Consider the following 19,950-nt stretch of genomic DNA (forward strand, 5'->3'; position numbering starts at 1 on the left):
TTTTGCTATTACAAGTGCAAGCTTGAAATGAAGGCAGTGAAATTAGGGGCATTTTAGACTTGGTTTCAAATTCCACCCAATGGAGGGGTTCTTCTTCCCCTTAGAAATACTTTGCATTATCTACTTTGCACCATCACCTGTAATGGAAGAGATGGTCTGAGACAGAGGACACCATCCTGCTCTGAATAGCAGGCAGTAATCTGCTTAGCAATAGGAACCAAGCAAGGACCACTAGTACTATAGGAGCAAGTTTCACGAAGGATGTCTGGACTTCAGGCGGCTCTCTTGAAAGCTGTTTATTGCATAGGCGAAGTTACAGCATTTCAGGGAGTGGGTATCCAGAGCCAGCCCTACAGCTGCCAGCTCCAGCTGTAGGTCACCATATTACAGTCATTATTATCCAATTACAAGAGTAAGTAAGTTACAATTTAAGCTTACAGTGGAAAATTCTCAGACCTTTCTTCTTCTTGCTACATCAACATTTCTTGTTTGCCTGCCATATCTTTCTTTTTGGTAAAGACACGTTTTCTATTTACTTATGCTCTTCTTGAGGCTTATTTACTTGGTGAAAAACATGTCTTTGTAATCACATACCTTTGTCCTGCTCCTAAAATCTCCTTCCAACTCATCTCCAACCTTTGCCTTCTCAGTTACTCAGCGATCACTGTTTCAGCAAAACATCTTTTATTCTATATCAAAACTTGCTTTCATTTCTACCTCATCCCCAGCTTCTACATTCACAGACCTTTCTGCCAAGCCTACATACCTTACCAAACTTTCATCCTCCCCAACAAGTACACTTCCTCCTTCTCTCAATTTTGCTGCATGGGCTGGAGCATCAGTCTGAAATCTAGGGATGTAGGATGAAGACAAGGGCAAAAGCCCTGTATGACTGCCACCACTGTTGAATCCACCAGTGCTGTCCTCTGGGCTAGCTAAGATTTCTCAGGATCCAGCACGGGTTGCAATATCCCCTTGTTTTCCCCTCAGTTCTTCACACAGCTTTCTGAGGAGCTACTCTCCTCAGAAATCAGGGCTGCATGATGGCTATCATGGCTCTGATTGGCCAGCCAGTTGACCACAGTAGTCAATGATGATACCCAGAATGAAGTAACAAGGCCATGACATGTAGAAGACTGCTCCCTTGGACTCTCATCCTCTATATTCTCTAGCCAGCAGCAATTAACCTATTACAGTTTTTCATCTACTGAATTTTTCAGACCGTAATTCTTTTTCTCAAGCTGTAAGGAAAAAACCAAACACCTCAGGGGATGGAAAGGTATGCTCTTGTCCCTTCCTACAGAGGGCAAGTGCTGAAAAATGCAAAGCTTACAGCTTGCCACTAACTGAGCAATGCTGAAAAAATCAGCCATATTCTCTTCTCAAGACCCGAGTCACCCACAAACTGGAATTTTGTTAGCACAGCAGTGCAGTTTCATTGCATGGCAGGGCAGTAACTGCCAAAATGTTTGTGGTGCTGCTGTAATGTGAAGAACAGAGAGTGAGTAAGGATTTTTCAAGATGCTTGCAGTAAACTGGAAACTCAGGGAAGTTGAGAGGAGCCAGTATTCACCTTCCCTGAGTTTCTTTGAAAACCCTCTTATGTGGATCACTCTGCTCCTTGCTTCTTTGTTTCATGCCCTGTGTCGATAGACTTTTGGTGTGGTTTCAAGCAAGTCTAGTTTATTCCTCTTTTAATAGTTTATTGGATTACACATGCAGAAATATTCTTTGCCAGGGAAGTTCATAGGCTGTGTCAGACATCTACAATTCTCGCCATCCTGCTGCAAGGCACAAAAAGGCTGAGGGACAGCCCAAGCTTACCAATGAGTCTCTGTCTCTAATCTGTGGGATAGGCTTATGTTGTAGGCACTGATGTTTCTCACAGTCATATGTGTAATTTCCAGTCAGAGAAGTTGTTTTCTTTCCAGGTTCTCAGTCTAATAAAATAAAGCAGACATTGTGGAGGGTGTTAAAAAGGGGAGTGAACACAGTAGTGTTTTAGAAGCTGTCTAATAATATAAGCTCCAAGTGCAGGAGGACTGTAATACTATTTTAAAAGATCCTTGAACGTAGAGTTGGAAATTATGTAATCTTGACAAGTCTACAGTGTTTTAGCAGGAAAACCCCTTTGTATCCATACACAGGAAAGACACTGGTTCAGCACATAATTAACCAGAGCAAGAATTTTGAGTGAGAAACTTCAACTCCAGGAAAAGGAGCAATTCTACAGATCTAATGACCCTGGAAAGGGAGGGAGAGAGACTTATCTAGGAGGTAAAGGCCAGCTTTAACCTCATCCCAGTTCCCACCTTGCTCCATGCTGCATAAGAGTGATGGATATAAGGAGAAGCACAAATTACATGGGTCAGAGGTCATCTTCTACTGCTTTGTTCTGAGTCTCCCTGGAATATAATTTTTCACTACCATCTGCCATTTGCTTCATTTTACATCAAAAAAAAATTCCCTAAAATTAACTCTCCCAAAGCCCTCTGACATAAAGAGTAATGAAAATTGTGCACTGGAGTCTTTACAAGCACGAAACTTGAAAATCTTTCTCCCTCATGAAAAGCCACATCTTTTTCCTTCCATGTTTTCTCCTGGGTTGCTTCTACTGAAATAAGAAGGAAGACTTTGTTATAAACTAGATATACCAGAAAATGTTAATTTTTTAATCTAAATTTAAAGCACAAGTTAACCTATAATAATTTTCATGTCAACTGAGTGATAGTTTTTCTCCTTGGCTTTGCACAAGGAATCTGGGCATGACCCTGATTCTTGACATAGAAATTTCCTTTGCCACTCTAAATGGGGCTATTGTCTTCCAGACTTTTAGGTTTCCTTTGTAATGCTCCTAAGCCTTTGTAGGGGCAGCAGGAGAGACATTTGCATGAGAGTCATCTTTGAGGGTAGATACAAATCCCAGACTCCTCTGAGCCTTAGAGTGTTCCAGCCTTAAAGGCTTTACTCAACAGTACAATAAACACAAATTATTTCCCTCTTGGACCTGGGACAAATATGCTGTTTTTCAGGATGTGGCACTGATTTTCATCAAGCCTTCTGTTTCAAAAATATGACATATATTTATGTTTGTGTCTGTGATAAATGCAACTTATGTCCCTATATGCATATACAATTTCATATAGGGGGAAATGTAAATGTTTATAATAGTAAGTCTGAAAAGTGAGGTGCATTGAGTGCAGGTTCAGGTCTTCTGCACTTTTAACCTCCACAACTTAAAGGGAAACTACCAAAGACAAGTGCTGACTGTACAATCAGGCAATCTGTTTGATTAAAAATCCAGCACAGCCCATTGACCTATTGATCAAACTGTTGTGGCTACAAAGTATTTAATCAACTGCAGTCTGTTTTATATCTATGACAACATTTATAAAGGGACTAAATTAATAAATTGGTCCTTACAAGGTACAATTCCCTTATTTTCCACATATAAATTTACTTTAGGCATGAACATGCATGCAGCAGCTTAGGAGTTAGAATAAACCTGGAACAAACTTTATTCATGGCACAGTACACTTTCACACACAATAAGAGCACAGGCTGAGGGTGGGCTTAAGCCTATCAGGAGAGTGTGAGCCCTGAGTTTTCTTACCTGAAGTGAGTATTATATTGGATGTAACCACATGCTACTGCAAAGAGAGGTGACTTGAGGCTGAAACATTAAGAGTTTTTGTTTGCCTAAGATCTGTTAAAATAAAATAACACTTTACTTTCACCTTGTCAGCACCTCTTATTTAATTTGAAAGTAGTGCCAGGGTTGAAAGTAAAATCTGAAGAAACCTTAATGTAAACTTAATGTAACAAACCCCCACAGAACCACAGTGGTACGTGTGTTTTGGCTTGTATACAAGGTTACTAGTATACTAGTTTTATAAGATTTTCATAGCCATCTGCAGTAGATATGGAACATACAGAGGTGACAGCTATGTCATCTTTAAGGCAACAGGCCTTCCTGGTACTGATAATCATGCTCACCTTTACCTCTTTAAAGACAGGGCTTTGTATGGGAAGCTACTGTGATATGACTTACCTGGTGATCTCTAGTGTTCTTGGTTCTTTCCTTTCCAGCAGACTCATTCTAGCCTCTGCAGGCAGCATTAGCTGCTCTGTTCCACACCCATGACCAATAACAAATGCACAGTAAGGTAATAGTTATATATACATACATGCATGCATATATGTACATATGTGCATGTGTGTGTGTGTGTATATATGTGTATGTATTGTATTTACCTGAATTTTTTGTTAGATCTTCTCCTACTTTCCTATCTGTCAAAGCTGCATCACTTGTCTTCTAAAGCACTAGCATGGAAACTTTTAGACTTGTTCTTATCTTTAATCACATGAGTAGTTCTCCAAGAACTGCTTTTCCCAGGATGGGAGTACTTGTGTATGTGTGAAGAGGACTATTTTTCAGCTTGTGTTTGTGAAATAACTGAACAGAAAAGATTAGAAAGCTGGCAGGAGTTCCAACCCTCTCACAAACAGGACAACTGTAAACATTTTAAAGACCACATCTGACAGTAAATCCTCCATCACACTGATAATGTGACAGACATCCTGTAGAGACTGGGATAAATCTGCTCCTGCAGTTAAATGCTTCATGGCATCATGACAGCTAAAAAATCTAAAAGGTGACATGGGTTGGATGTGTAATCTTGCTGAGATAGCTGATAGGCTGCTTTCCTTTTGAGTAAACCTATCTTTTAATATTCCCAAAGCAACCTTGGGATCTGGTGGCTAGAATAGGAAATTGTTTTCTTGTCCTCAGGGAATTCTTTAGTGCTATAAATGGGTGACTGACTTTTTCAATCAGGACAATAAAAAGGCAATCTTCAGCTGAGTTTCAAAACATATTTCTGATTTGACCACTTCATTTCATTCACCTCATTCTGATTTTCTGACTTCAAAGAAAAATATGAAATAATTGTGTTTCTAAGTAAAAGACATTTCAGTGAAGATTAGAGGGTTTTTAATTGAAAATTCACTGCAACAGAGAGGTCTGGACAATGATGGAGGTGGGCAACTCATAAAAAGTTAGGCTGGAGTTTGTGTGGTTTGAGGAGTTTAGAGGTTTGGGGGGGTTGGGGGTTTTTGGTTTGTTTTGGGTTTTTTTTTAATTGAGAAATATTAGTCTTCAGAAAAAATTCTTAGGAGCCTCTGCTCCATTTTTTCAGGAATAATTTAAGCGTTTATGAACTTGCTTTTAAAGGTGGGCCGCTAAGACACATAAGCACAGGTGACTTACACTTTGCGAAGTAATGAATGTACTTGTCTCTCCCGGGCATCAATGAAGAAAGCTCACAGTTCTTTCAGGTGGTGCCTTTAGAGCATTTAACATGCTTGGAATTTTGTAGAACCATATAGGATACATAAAGGATCCAAGGGTGTAGCACAGTTTGCAGGGCTGGCAATTAGCACTTTGCCCCTTTGGGCTTTCTGTCCAATATACCGTTTATGAAAGAAAGTATGCCGTGCACACTGGTGCTTTTGAATTGCAGTCACTGAGTGGGGGAAAAGAAAAGATAACTGCAACTATGAGCCCTCAGAGTTTTAGACAAAGGCATTTTTGTTGCAAATGAGTACTAAGAGAGGGGCAGTTCACAGTCCCACCACTGAGTGGAGTATTTCTTCCTGAGCTTTTCCAATGTCAGACAAGTTTTTATTTCTTTCCCTCAGCTGAAGCAACAGTTCCATCCAAAGGCATGGGCTAAAATAAGAGAGACTGGTCTCTGCTGGCAAACAACTGGAAGACTCCCTGCCTGGCCCCATAAACACCATGCTTGTATAATCGGTTGTGGCTAGATATATACACAAAAAAATGCAGTAATCACTGAACCTCAGTGCTGGAGACAGTGTCCATCAGTTTCTATACTTATGGTGCTGCTCCTGGATGTGTGCCCTGCCTTCTTGCTTCACTTTTATTCTCAACTCTCCCCTGGGTCCCTGATGGTATCAGCCTTACTCCCTCCCCTTGTGATTTTCTTTGCAGCTCTAGACACAGCAGCTGCAGCTCACCTTTTGGCTCTCTGTGACAAAGCTTTCACATCCTCCCTTGCTCCTTTGAGAGCATCAGCATCTGTGGCTCTTGGTCATCTGGCAGGAATGATGCCTCAGCCTTGAGGTACTTCTGGTCTCCCTTGCATCTTGTTGCCTCTCCTTCGGCCTCTGCAACTTATGGAAGAGGAAGGAAACAGGATTAGAATCTGCTGGTGAGGCAGAGAGTGATGGTGCTGTTCCCTAGCCTCCAGGAGGACGCCTGAGTGCAGCGTTGCCATAGTGACAGCTCCCACTTATCCCTGGGTAAGACAGGCAAGAGCATCAGCTGCAGACCCAGTCCAGAAAGATCCTCCAGTGAGCCCTGACGACAAACTGCACCTTCCCTACTACCTCACATCACTCAGTAAGTACTGCAGCCACACGTTTTCCTCCCGACTGGTGGCTTCTGGATTGGATTTACTTTTTCTTTTTCTTTTTTTTTTTATTTATTTTTTTTTTTTATTTGAGGGGGCATGTGGATTTGTTTGTTTGTTTTGGGTTTTTTTTTAGCAGCCACCACCAGCAAGTTGCCTTATCACCTCTGGGGACAAGCAGGAAAGCACAGAGTCCCTGCTGCATAGGGAATGGGCTGGGAATGATCCCATATGGGGAAAGTTGGGGTATGACCAAACTGAGTCTGGAATTTATGGCTAAGGCAATGGGTAGGAGAGTGTTTTAGAGAAAAGTAAAGCACTAACTTCAACTGCTGGGACAGTTCACCACCAGAAAATGCAAGTCAGCAAAGTGGGAACTGGTGTAGAGGCTTCTTATCTCATTACTAAGTCTGGCATGTGCAAGGGGTTAATTTGTACCTCAAGGAAAATTTCGGGAAGACTTTTTATTTTTTATTATCTCCAAAGACAAAAACTTTGTGACCAGAACCTGTGCAAATGTATCTCACATTTTTTCAATGAAACAAATAAATATTTTTATTTATTTTACAAGTTTATGGCTAGAAGTGGGAATCAGTCCACAAACCAGCCAGGGTTTTTGAAATAGCATCCAGAAGCACACTGTCTGTGAGAAGAAACTGCTCCCAGACAATTCTGTGGTACTTCTCCATCCATGCTATTATTAGTAGGAAAAGTTTTGGGTAGAAGGAGGCACTCAGACCAGGTTTTCAAATATCTAAGTATTTGCTAAGAAGATTTAAATATGCTTTATAAAAGTAAAAATCAGAGTAATCTGACTATATGCCTGTGGAGAGCAGCCTAGTGCCTAAATAACTGAAGAAGAAACTCTGTGCATTAGCATGAAGCTGTCTTCTGTACCCTGGAAGGCATCACTCCAACAGAGTAGTGTTAAACAGATAGTAAAACTTGTAATTAAAGGTTTGGATTGCAGAGCAGTAACAGTGAGAATTTCTACTTGCAGGACTTTCTACTCTGACCACTGTAATCTTGCTTTATTCACATGATTTGCCAGGAAGCAGTTGTAATGGGGCTGGGATAGGATGGGGTATGGGTGAAGGTGCATATTTTCTGATAAAGGTACCAAGGCTGCCTGCTGAGTGAAGATAGAAGAAGCCAAATGCAGCCAGATGTTGTACCATTCTCCTTGACTCCTGTTTCACATGATTTCTGTATAGGGCAGGTGTGTGCAAGATGGCTTCATCCAATATCTTATTCCTTCTTTATGCATTTGTAAATGACTTCAAGCAAATAAGGGGCAGGGAAGAAGGAGCAGGTAAGGATGCTGGAAGCCTGCCTGTCCCTGCTTGCTCATGTGCTCATTGCAACAAGACAGGAAGGGGCAAACCAATTGAAAATAATTTAATAATCAAAACCCCCCAGGAAACTGTAAGTGCATGCTTGGTGGGAAAAAAGGCACCAGTCTTAAAGAGCAAACCCTCATGGCCAGAGCAGCTCTTTGGGCAGGGCAGCAAAATGTTGCTTTTTGTCCAGGCTGGACTGTAACTAATGAAGTCCAGCCTCTGCCTTGTGTCTGCATTTGGCAGCAGCCTGTAAGATACTCCTACATACTTCCATTTCCAGCTACTCAGTACAGTAGCAGCAGCAAGACCAGGCCCTGCCTATGAGAATGTGGACGAACAAGTGTGCACACAGTACTACCCCAGGACCCTAGCTGCCTCTGTTTCTGCCTCTGCTTCTCTCTATGTTCTTAGAAATTGCTCTGGCTTCAGAAGATAAGTAAACAGGGCCAAACAGGCTTCTGTGGCAACATTATTGCCAACTATCAAAATGAACTTATTAAATTCAGATTGACTGCTGTCACTCAACAAGGATGCTCTCAAAAGTACTTTTATTTTTGTAGCATCCCTGTCAACATGCCAGTGGTTTTTTTAAATAATTATGCATACTCTGTAAATTAGCATGCTTTTCTTCAGAATTTTGTCAATGGTGGAAACAAAATACTCTCCTGAACAAGGAAAAACATCCACATACAATACCACATGCGCCAGATGGTCTACTGAAGTCTTCAGAAGCACAGGTTGTGGATACCTTATAAAGGGCCAGATCAGAAATTCTAAATATTCAATATACAAAGAAATGACAAGCCTTAATGTACAATGGTGAGGAGTATTGACACTGATGCCGACATAACCCCTGTAAACTTCTATAAGAATTGCGTATCAGAACTTCATTTCTCCATCTTATAGGTAAGAATGATCACCTATGGGTGACTCACTTGAGAACTGCATTGCCCCTTCAGACTACATACAACTATCCATAGGTATGTAATTCCATGTAGTTGCATAGCCCCTACAACCCTTCAAACCCTAAGAGAAGACAAGAAATGGAGATTTTCCCCCCAAGCCATTTCCGTGCCTAGTTCAAGATCAAATGAAAAATAAGTCCAGCCCATTAGTTTTGTTCTCAAAGCTTTAGTTTTCTATCTTACAAGGTAGGTTTTTCTCGTGAGATTTCATTTTAAGTTGGTTTAAATGTCACATTATCGGATGGCCTTGAAAGACTTCCATCATGTTATGTGAGAGTAGGTGTACTGAGTATTCCCTAAACTCTAGGCTGATTACTTGTGACAAACATCTACATTAAGCCAATTGTGCATTAAAATAGTAAACCAAAACACGTTTCTTTATCTGTCTCTAGTGAAATATTTTTACCTAATTGAAGCCTGGAACTGTCTGCATTGGTGAACTTTGTTATGGAAACCAAAAATTTAAGGAAAGGGAGTAGTCCTATTATTTGCAAATATTTGAGTGTTTTAGGACTATGTTAGTGAGTAATAGGATAGCTTTGTTTGGGCACTTTAATCAAGCAGGTACAGCAACTGAGAATTTTGAAAAAATTTTAGTATGTGCTTTAAGCTATATAAAAATCCAAAACTGATATCCAGAAAGTGAGAAGTTCAGATAGTTTTCATCTGAATCACCATGTCTTATAAGTGTGTATGCCCAAAGGAGTCATGCTGTTATATGACAGTGATTCAGCATGAGACCTCATTCACAGGAGGCTGAAGTAGCTTTTAGTAATACCTGCACTTTTCAGTCTGCCTTATCATTCATTGCCCTCCTCTGTTTGTAAGTAGAGCCAATCTGATCTAATGCCAAAAGTTCTAACAAGGAGCAACTCAGAACTATGTAGGCAAAGCTAGAACTTGCCTCAACTTTCAGGAAAGCATTCCAGGTGTCTATCAGCTCTCTCTTTTCCCAGAAATAAGAGACTTGAGGTGACTCATTTAGGCACATATCTCTGCAGAGGGCAGTACAGCCTAGCTGCATTGTACCAAGGTCTCTGGCCAAATGACAACTAAATCCTAAATCATATAGAAAAATCTATATCATCTCAGGAAGTATCTTCTACTGAGTGTGAATTAGACCTCCGATGTAACCATTGCAGATGCACAAAGGATGAATGTGGATCATTATGTCAAGAGACATAACAGAGTGCAAGAAAAAAACCACCTGAATTCATCACATGAATAGCAAGCATTTGCTACCAAGGTGACTGATGGCAAGCAGAGAGTGCAAACTGTGCTAATGTGAACACTAGGAAAAGTGTTGCACTTAATGCATGAAAATCTGAGAACTTGCTTCAATTTGTAAAGCCATGTTAATGACTTCATACAGTCCCCATAGCAGGCTACCTTCCCACATAAAATGTTACTGGAGAATCTGTTTCCTTAGTGGCAGGAATTGATTTTAGTGGTTTGGGAAAGCACCATTACAATGCTCATACAGCAACTTTCCTTTGAAGGAGAGCTCTGTGTGTAATCCATGGTGACAGGATGTAACAGCACTCACAGATTCATACGTCGTACACAATGTATATACACCCAAGATACCAAAATCCATTATATATTTTGGTAATTTTTATCTTTTTATTCTTTTGTCACACAGACTGTCACAAAGTGCATTGCAGAAACACTTTTGTAAGCAAGACAATGCTGCCTTCAGGGTAGACTTAGAAAAGAAAAGGAAGAGGAGTGTCAGAAGTTAGCCTGTAAAACATTTTAAAGCACCGAAGATGCCAAGGGTTTGGCATGTGTGACTATGAAAATATGAACACAGATCTAAGAGATGTATTTTAGAATAATATTTTTCAAACTACCATATTAAGAAGAAATAATGAAGCAATTCTCTCAATAATCTGCATATACCAATCCTATATTGTCTCTTTACAAAGCTTAATCTCTATTAAGTGAAATAATTCAATGAGCAACTAATTGAAATATAACCAAATTTAACTATATTTTATAAGCCATTTCCAGCAAATATAACTTACTCCCAATTTTACATTTAAATTTTGCTATCTATCCTCAGCCTTTTTTTGCCTCAAACCTGTTAAAAACCAAAATGTCCACAGTGTCTGAAATGATATCCCTTGATTACAAGGTTTTACTGAAAATGATTACAAGGTTTTACTGAAAACCTTGTAAATAGGGTATTCTTCAGAAAAGAACATTTTACCTACAGTCGTAATATTTAGCCAGCATGTCCTAATCAAATCTAATAAAATCAAATGGAATTGAAGAATAAAACTTCCTCAAATCAAAAAATGTAGTGCAGGCCTTCATATGGCCAGATAATAAGTTCTGTATTAAATAAAATTATGTCTGCTTCATTTTAAACCTTAGCTATAGCTTATTTATACAGTGAATAAACAGAACAACCATACCATGTTAAGGTGCCTTCAAAGATTTCTTTCTGTAGGGTCTTCCCAAGTGGAGGATTTTTCTTGCAGTGAAGGCAAATGAGCCTTCAGACAGTATAACACTTCAGCACAGATGTGAGGCTGGACTGGGACAGTTCTACAGTGAACATCTGGAGGTCAAATCCTTTATCTAGGCCTGATTCTGTAAGGTTTTAATAATTTGCAGAATATTACAAATTTTTGTTAATTTTAAATAGTGAAACGTAAGGGAATTAATCCCATGTGTACAGTATCAGTCAACGTCAACTTTTGATGTCGACGAGTTGAGTCAAATTTGACGCTGCCAGGCAGTGTTACTCCCTTTATTTTTAAGTCACTGGCATTTAAGACACGTGTTTCCATCCTCTGAAGAACTACATCAGTGCAACCTTTCTGACTTTCTTGTACAAATATTTCTGTGACTGGATTTTGCTCAAGGGTTAATTGTTCTATACATAGATGCAAGTTTAGTCATGGAAATGAGACTAACTCTCCTACTGTTCTGTTTCTTGTCAGCAAAAAACCATTGCAATTTACAGAGAAATAATAAGGTAATTTCTTTTCCTGCAGCAAGATAAAACCAAACTCCCATAGTTTAGTCTTCGATTTGCCCATCCTCCTTTTCACTGTTATTCTCCAGCTGCCTTTTTTTTACCTTTCTCTCTTATTTGCCTTTCCTTCTCTCCCTCCCCTTCCTTTATTTTTTCCCAATTACTTGTCTTTCATCTATTAGTCATAATGTCTCCAGTTTTTTTCTTTTCCTCATTGCTTTTCTCCTCCTTACAAGCAAGTCACTGTCTGCTCTTATTCCCTGAAAATGGAGAACAGAGGTTGTGAATAAGAAACTACCACAGCTGTTGCTGGATGAAGGCAGATACTGAGATCACTTGGACTGCACCTTCAGGTTGAAGGTTGTTTCCCTTCAACATTGCTTTTGTCACTCTGATGAGTTTCTGCTAAGCAACCTTAGAAATGATCAGCAGTGAAAAATGGTCTAATTTTCTTCTTTCTGTGGTGGCATCTGTGGCAGCCCCAGGATCAAATCTCAGCTTGCAAGGTGCTGGGGAAGCTCAGGTGTTAAGGATGGATGAGGATGGGCTTCAACACCCACTGCAGCTATAAGTAAAGGGGAACAAAATAGCCCAAACAGAAATCCAGTGAGACTTACAGAGTATGGACACTTAAACAGCTGTGTGAAATGGGTTCCCATGCTCTTACCAAAGTGATGAGTAAGTTTATTTCATGAGTAAGTTTATTTCATGATGGCTTTGGGGTCTGTGGGCACTGGCCATCTTTCTGAGGCAGCACTTTACACCTGGTTCTTCTGGGGTATGCGAGGTCTCTTAGTGGAGCTGGACTTACAAGACTAAATCAACAGAATTCATAATTAAAGTTGGTTCATATAATATACACCAAATATAATCCTTCGTTTACAGTTGAGAAAAAATGGAGAAGAAAACCAGAACAAAACATCCTATTCCCTAGCATTTACTTCGTGTATGAGATAGCACTTTCTGTATGAGATATTAGTTTCTGTATGCTCAAAGTCAGTATTCTTCTGTAGCACAAATCCATGCTAGTGTGGGTTGCTTACAGCAAGGTAGGTGGAAAAACAGGTTGCTGTGTGTGTAAGCAAGGCAGTGAATAAATCCATCACAGCATGTGTGAGTGAAAAATCAGGTCCGCAGATTGCTGGAAGACAAGAGCTCCTCATCAGTTGTTAGGTAACACCAATATGTCCGTTTTATGTCTTGCTGCTTTCTTTTTTTTTATGTGATGTAGTATCTTTAAAGGAGGAAAAAAGCCTGTTTCAATGATGTCAACAGAATGTGTTCAGCCACTTGATATCCCAGACGACAGACTGGACAAGCAAGATTCACAGTGTAACCATTTAGGTAAGTGTTATTTGATGATGTCATTGCACTAATGAGGGGTGGTGCCTTCACATCATAAAGTCCTGTCCAGTGTCCATTTTTCCCCTCCAGCAATACAACTAAGCCCCCATGAAAACAGATAGATTACACCTTCTGCTGACACTTCTAGTGCCAGATGGAAAGACAAAGAGCATTTTTCCTGCATATAAATATCAGCTGAAGCACTAGAGTGAAGCTAATTAAAGAGGAGAATGGAAAAAGTCATTGATCTTTTCCCTGGTAGAAAAAGTAGAGCAGTTTCTTATTTATACCACAGTAAATTGAAAGCTAGGATATAGCTGAGCTTTCCCTGACCATATTTTCCATATGCAATTTAAGTAAAAGGTTTCAAGCATTCCATTTGCCATCATTGGGACAGCTTTCTAAAAATGTTTTCTCCTTCATCATCAGTTTCCTTTTGAAGCTACTTCACACAACTTTTACACTTTACAGGGTTGTCGTTGCTCTGCCACACTCCTGAATACCAGACTTCATGCTTGATAGATATGCTTTTTGCATATTCATGGTCTTTACCTGTGCTTCAAGTGCTATGATTTCACTCTTATCTTGCAAAATTATCCTGAAGATTCAGAAACCCAGAAACAAAAATCTGTTTGCTCGTTGTTAGTTTTGCGGTGACAATAATGCAACACAAACGCAATTTCACTTCCTTGTAAACAATTGTCTCACCACAGGTTTTATGAATTTTGTTTATTTGTACTGCAAGGAAGATATCCTAGTTCTGTCTCTGCTACATGGCATTTCTAGCCACAGACACCATTTTTACAACTGCTGGTATGCCAAACATAATTGGTCCATAAAATTGCTTATTTAAGTACATACAGAAGGAGTTTCATTCTACTGTTGGGAAACTGAAACAGTGGGAGGGCAAATGACCTCATTAGGACTATGAAGAAAGCCTATGAAGGCCAGAAAAAGAACCCACATCTCCAGGGCCTTAACCCAGAGGCCATCCTTCCCACATCTACCTGCAGGCTCACAGACATAACAGCTGCCTTAAATAGTGTGAGAGTCTGGAACAAAGTCGTGCTTGCATCCAAGTCTGCAGTCAGGGGTTGGGTAAGGGTGTGGGGAGCCCAGATGAAGGCAAACAAGTAGCTTTTAAGAATTTGAAGCATTGGTTTCTGTGATGATACTAATGAGAAGTTCACAAATGAGTGGTTAAAATGCTTAAAGAACCATCATCAAGGTTATTGGCAAAAAGCAGGTTTTAATATGAATTTATGAGAATTCAGCTTTAACAAAGGTAAGTGGCAAGGTTCATTCTATTACTTACTGTGTAGACAAAGCATACGTAATTAAATTGGTTTAGAAGCAATTTGGAATTATTTACATGGAGACTGGGGATGCAAGAGGGTAAGGGTGCAGAGCATATGGATATAAGAAAAGGGTGCAAAAGCACTTAATCATTGACTAATTTATTATTTTTTAAAGTAATTCTATAGGATTTGCTACAATTATAGCAGTGAGTTAATTATATACTCAAAATAACAACATTCATACCATAATCTGTTCGCTTGCATGAACACACGAAAAAAAATGTATACATCTATATCTACTAGTGTAAAGGTACTTATCAAAAATTCCCCTCAGGCTCAGTGCAATACTCATATCAAATCCCTTAGGTGTTTCTCAACAGGCATGGACTGCACCTCAAGGAGTATGTATGTGTGGCAGTGGTATCTGCCTAGACCTCGTTGTCAGCGATGGTCTTTCAAGAATTGCAAACTTGAGGGTTGACAAGCTCCAAGAGGCATCCCACTCAGAGGCCCACTGTGTTCCAGGAGAGCTCAAACAGCCTTACTTAGTGCTGCTGTTTGTAGCGTCACAAGATGATTTTTCCCAAAAAGTCCAGTAACAATAGTACTATTACACTCAGGCAACAATTCATTTTTTTCTAAAGGTCTCTTAACAATAGTACCATTTCAGTTGGGCTACAACTGAGGTAAATTACTTACCAAGGCTAATAAGAATGACTGCTTATCCATTGTTCCTCACCTTGATCGGACTGCTGATGTTCCTGATATTGTCAGAATAGTTCCTACCTTTACCATACAGGAGCACCCAGTATGGTCATGGATGCTTCACCACCCAACTGGCACAGTTAAGGGGCACTTCACCACTCAGCTGATTCAACTAAGGCTTGTCAGAAGCTGCTCAGAGATTGCAGAGCAGGCCTGAAGAGGAGTTGAGGGAGGGGGATGTACTACCACAACAAGCTATCTTCAGTATTTTTAGCTTGCATAAACACCCAGAAATACAGACCCTTGTAGAAAAAGTCATGTTGACCCTCTGAGTCATCTGAGTAAAGGATTGTTTCAAAGGAAAAACAAAAATCCAGCATAATGTTACGTAAATAAAGAGCAAATACCGATTGCTCAGTACCTCTGGAAATAAAGCTAACTCTTGAAGGGAACAATGTACTGGCTAACTGGCTCATTTTAACAGTACCTCAGACTGACCCTATAGAAGTAAAACTTTCCTTCACAAAACTGCCCTTGTAACTCTTGAAGACACAATCCACACAGTTGCCACTGGATGAAACAGGGGTGGCCATGGAACCTCTGCACACAATAATGCAGACTTCCCTCTGACATGTAAACACACAAGCTGCCCACAACTCTCTCTCTCAGTTTTATGTCTACTGCCAACAACACAGAAGGCCCACCTAAGTCACCTGACTCCAATGTAGCGTGGCACAGAGGCCTCTTTTGTTGGCTTTCTAAATATTTAAGAGATTTTTCTTCCTGGGCATTTTAATTTACTTGGATTAAAGTACTATTATCAAAGTGTTTATTTTCACCATCTGGTTTATTACTTCCCCTAAGTTTCAATTTCCATTATATTTTTTCCCTTCAGAAGATCTTTCAGAGCAGCTGATTAAGAGCTGTGACCTCAAAAAAAAACCAAGAAAAGGTAAAACCCTCACAGCTTCCCAGAAGACTGAACAGGAGCAAAAAAAGCCAAAGAGAAAAGATACACCAGCATGGCACACTCCACCACCTCTAACAGGTGAGCAGTAAATCTCTTGACTTTGAAATCCCAATTCATCTTTGGGGACTGAAGCTGGGTGAAAGTCCATAGAATGTTCATTCAGTTATGTCCCCTTGGATGCAGACAGGAACACAGCTGCATGCATGTGCACCTGGGAAGGCAGGTGAACAGAGTCTGACTTTCTCAAAGACACTGCGTGTTAGCTGAAGGGTTTGCTTTCACTTCTGGAAATATCAAGGTGGGTAGGTTCATGCTCTGAAAAACATGCTCCTGTGGAGCTCATAGTTTTGCTGCTAAACGATGTTACATTTATGTGTGAAATGATGTGTATTTATTAGCAGCTGCTGAGCCATGCTAGATGTCCCAATTGGATATGGTCCAAATTCCGAAAGGATCAAGTCCAGCCCCTGCACTTTCTCGTGAAACTAACATCCAGTGCACAGCGGGAGGCTGAATGGGAATGAGACTGGGAGTAGACCAGTGAAGCACACAAACCACTGCAGGATGCTTCTCCTGGAAATCACAGGGCTCATGTGATATGGGGACTCTGGCAAAGGGTAGGTGCTTCAGGAAGACAGAAACATCACAGCAACAAAGGGGCTCCTTGTAGGATGCTGCCTGCTGTGGCACAAATATAGATGTTTGAGAGCCAAATGCCACCAACCTGGAGAAAGGAAGAATAAGCAGGAGACTGCCACTGAAACCTAATGATCCAAGAACAGCAGTGGGAATAAATGTTTGTCACTCTAAGCTAACAAGCACTCCTTTTTATACTCTCCAGGGAGAGAGCTGTGCTCTTGTATTACTGAGTTCTTCTTCCCATGTTGCACATACATGGAGGAGTTAGCTAGTAACTGTTTGTATGCTTCTCTGTATATCTACAGCAATTCAAGTCAAAACCAAGCAACCGGGATTTTCCAGTATTTGTAATCCAGATATTGAATTTGACTCTGTTCAGTTTTCACTGTATCTTCCATCAGCAATTCTCTCTTAGAAAGAGCAGCTCAGAGGCTGGAGAGCTGCATTTTCTTCCTGCAATTGTCATATCATAAAGAAAACATTGTTTCACTAGTTAAAATAGCCACTTCTGTATGGTCACATTGTTCCCAACTAACGTCTTGATCATCTGTGTAATTAAGCTACTGTGGTAAGATGTCTAAGGTTCTGGAATAGGAGATTACACTCATCTGTTCCACAATTTCTGATGGGCTGTAATTTAGTGCATTTTGTACAATCAGAAGCCAGCTGGCCAATGATAGCATCATTTTCTAGAGCCTATGGGATATAATTAATTTGAAAGAAATGGAGGGTAGGTACATCATGCAGCAGATCAGTTGTGCTATTGTACTTTAGAGTAGTCTTTGGGAAAGTTACATAGGCGAAAGTTTCTTCAATGTAAATAGGCTAAAGTAGCATTTTCTTTATTTCTTGCTTGCAGGCATACTTTCAGACTCATCTGATAATCTGCTGAAAAGGTACAGTATCACAGAGAAGTCACAGAGAGAGAGAGTGAGTCCAGTCTCTCAAATCACTGAACTGGAGCAGAAAAAGCCCAGGAGAAAAGATACACCTGCAATACACATTCCACCTTTGATAATAGGTAAGAAACTTAGGTAAAGATCCTCCTAAAGCAAAAAGTGGCTAGTGTCAGAGATATACTTGGAAGGCTGAAAGGAGGTTGCTCTCTGCTCAGTGTACTTAGCAGATCTTGAATTGGACCTATTTGGTCTAAATATATAATAGCAGTGGGGGTTCATGAAAAATCTATTACATAACCCATGTTCAAGCCCTGGGGATAGAAAGGACAGGGAGAAAGAAAAGGCATTTGGTCACTCGATGGTCTTTTGAAAACTGCAATCCTACTTTTTTGAAAAGCCAGCTACTACCCTGCTTTTCAAACCTAAGCACATAGAAATTTTTAGGCCACCAGCACTAAAATGCCTCAAACAACCTGGAGCAAAGCTGTATTGATTAATACCCTCTTCACTCCACAATCCCTAACATGCATTGAGGAAGGCAAGTGAACTTCTCATTAGCAGCACCTTAAAGATAATTCTGTGCTTCTAGCATAACATGCAATACATACACACTACATCCAAAATATGCCAATAGGGAAGGGAAGGGGAAGGGGAAGAAGAAGGGGAAGGGGAAAGGGAGGGGGAAGGGGAAGGGGAAGGGGAAGGGGAAGGGGAAGGGGAAGGGGAAAGGGAAGGGAACCCCTACAATGGATCATTTGAATAGAGCTAACCTGTTTTTTGGGTAAACTCAGGAGTAAGAGTTCAGGAACGTACGCTAAATAAAGCTGCACTGTGCTTTATGATCATGCCCGCTCTCTTATTTAAATTAAGAAGTAATGAAGGAAAGTATATTTATGTAATTCTGATTATCTAGTTATAGCCTTTTTAGAGCAGATGCTAGAGACAACAGAAATGTAAGACCCAAACAGAGGTCCCCAGCTCTCAGATGGACCCATGCTAGTCGTGGGTCAGATGCTTACCACAATCAATAGCAAGATCATTATCAAACCGGAACACCAATGAATCACTTTGCTAACTGATGAACTCCAAAGGTTCCCAGTAGAGTTCAGGATTCAAAGCTCAGAGAGGGATGTAACCCAGAGATGCAGGTTATAAACTTTCCGTGGACCACCAGTGATTTCAAGGGCAAATCATCATTTTAATGCAAAACAATGGAAAGGGAATACAAATGGGAAGTCAAAACAGTAGTGATTTGTATAACACTAGGAAAGTATTTTTTTCTTTTATATGATGCCTCTGATCACTTGTGAAGAAAATGTGCTTTACTGAATGCAGTTTGGAAGATCTGGGTTTAAAGGAGTGAGAAGCATGTTTGATTTGGGAAACATTTTTAAGTTAGTCTTTCTCTGTTTGCTGTTTAAATAAATCACTTAGCCTCCCTACTTCTGTTTTCCTAGCTGTCTGTAATATGAAATGCAGAATTATATCTGCATCCTGCAGATATATTTTAAGGATTGGTAGTTTGTTCTGTTAATATCTGCCGAGGGATCTGACTAAAGAAAGCAGAGGGTAAATACAATGTAATCATAATTTCCAACAGAACTTTCAAGTACTTGCAATTTTTGGCTAGACTCTAGAACAACGGCTCACAGAAACATGACTGTTTCTGTTAGAAAGCTAGAAACTAGGCAGAAGAAGTTGTCTTAAATCATCTATTTGTCAGGTGCCACCTAGATCTAAGCCACTCCTCCTGGGCTACAAATCAGAAAAACAAGATAGCACGTGTCTACAGACTGCCTACGGACAACTGCTGCAGCTGAGTTGGGAGAGGCAAGAGGTGAATGGTTAAACGTCCATTCTTCTCACCCAGAGGTTTTCAATGGGGGTGTGGTATTTTCCTAAAGGAACCACATTGTTGAGAGTCTTTCTGAAGAATGGCTAAAAAGCAAAGGTCATGATGACACTGTAGGATTGATAAAGATGCAGACTTGGCAAGGATACTAAATCCTTGTGCAAGGAGTTGTATAAACAACAGGATGTGAGTCCAGATAAGTAAGCTGAAAGAAACCATATGGAAGAGAAAAGATAAGACCACAGTGATCTCATGGAATAGCTCCCACCAATAAGGAGCTCAGCTTTTGCAATATGTATGAGCTAATTAGTAGTACTATAAGTATGTGTAGATTATTACAATAAACGAGACTTGCTGACCACAATGCCGTGAGGCTTCTCTCCCGCGACTCCACCCAACATCTGGCGCCCGAACAGAAGATGTTGCCTTATGCGAAGGGGGAGTTGCGTTGGGTTCGGGTCCTGCAGCTAGAGGGACGGCGAAAGAGGTTGCGTACGGCAAAAACGCAGCGCCCAGCC

At 40.3% G+C, this 19,950-nt stretch overlaps 1 protein-coding gene and 1 long non-coding RNA gene across 3 annotated transcripts in view; one reads left to right on the top strand and one right to left on the bottom strand.

Annotated features, from left to right (window-relative positions):
* Positions 1-646: 646 nt before the first annotated feature.
* Positions 647-19,950, bottom strand: part of LOC108447736 — a 35,854-nt gene continuing 16,550 nt past the window's right edge. Inside the window, exons 3-4 of the long non-coding RNA XR_001863417.1 lie at positions 6,040-6,195; positions 647-1,940 (exon numbers count right to left, since the gene is read on the bottom strand). This is a non-coding gene — a long non-coding RNA (uncharacterized LOC108447736). The remainder of the gene's footprint in view (positions 1,941-6,039; positions 6,196-19,950) is intronic.
* The window catches only part of PPP1R17 (protein phosphatase 1 regulatory subunit 17), a 23,016-nt gene continuing 9,063 nt past the window's right edge, over positions 5,998-19,950 (top strand). Inside the window, exons 1-4 of one of the 2 annotated variants that reach the window (XM_008637109.2) lie at positions 5,998-6,424; positions 12,957-13,069; positions 15,968-16,120; positions 17,541-17,702. In XM_008637109.2, coding sequence (XP_008635331.1) covers positions 12,988-13,069; positions 15,968-16,120; positions 17,541-17,702 — 397 coding nt within the window. In that variant the 5' untranslated portion in view covers positions 5,998-6,424; positions 12,957-12,987. The remainder of the gene's footprint in view (positions 6,425-12,956; positions 13,070-15,967; positions 16,121-17,540; positions 17,703-19,950) is intronic. The other variant, XM_017738639.1, reaches the window with a different exon arrangement.

The sequence above is a fragment of the Corvus brachyrhynchos genome, unplaced genomic scaffold (assembly GCF_000691975.1).
Source record: "Corvus brachyrhynchos isolate BGI_N302 unplaced genomic scaffold, ASM69197v1 scaffold146, whole genome shotgun sequence".
Classification (NCBI taxonomy): Eukaryota; Metazoa; Chordata; class Aves; order Passeriformes; family Corvidae; genus Corvus; species Corvus brachyrhynchos.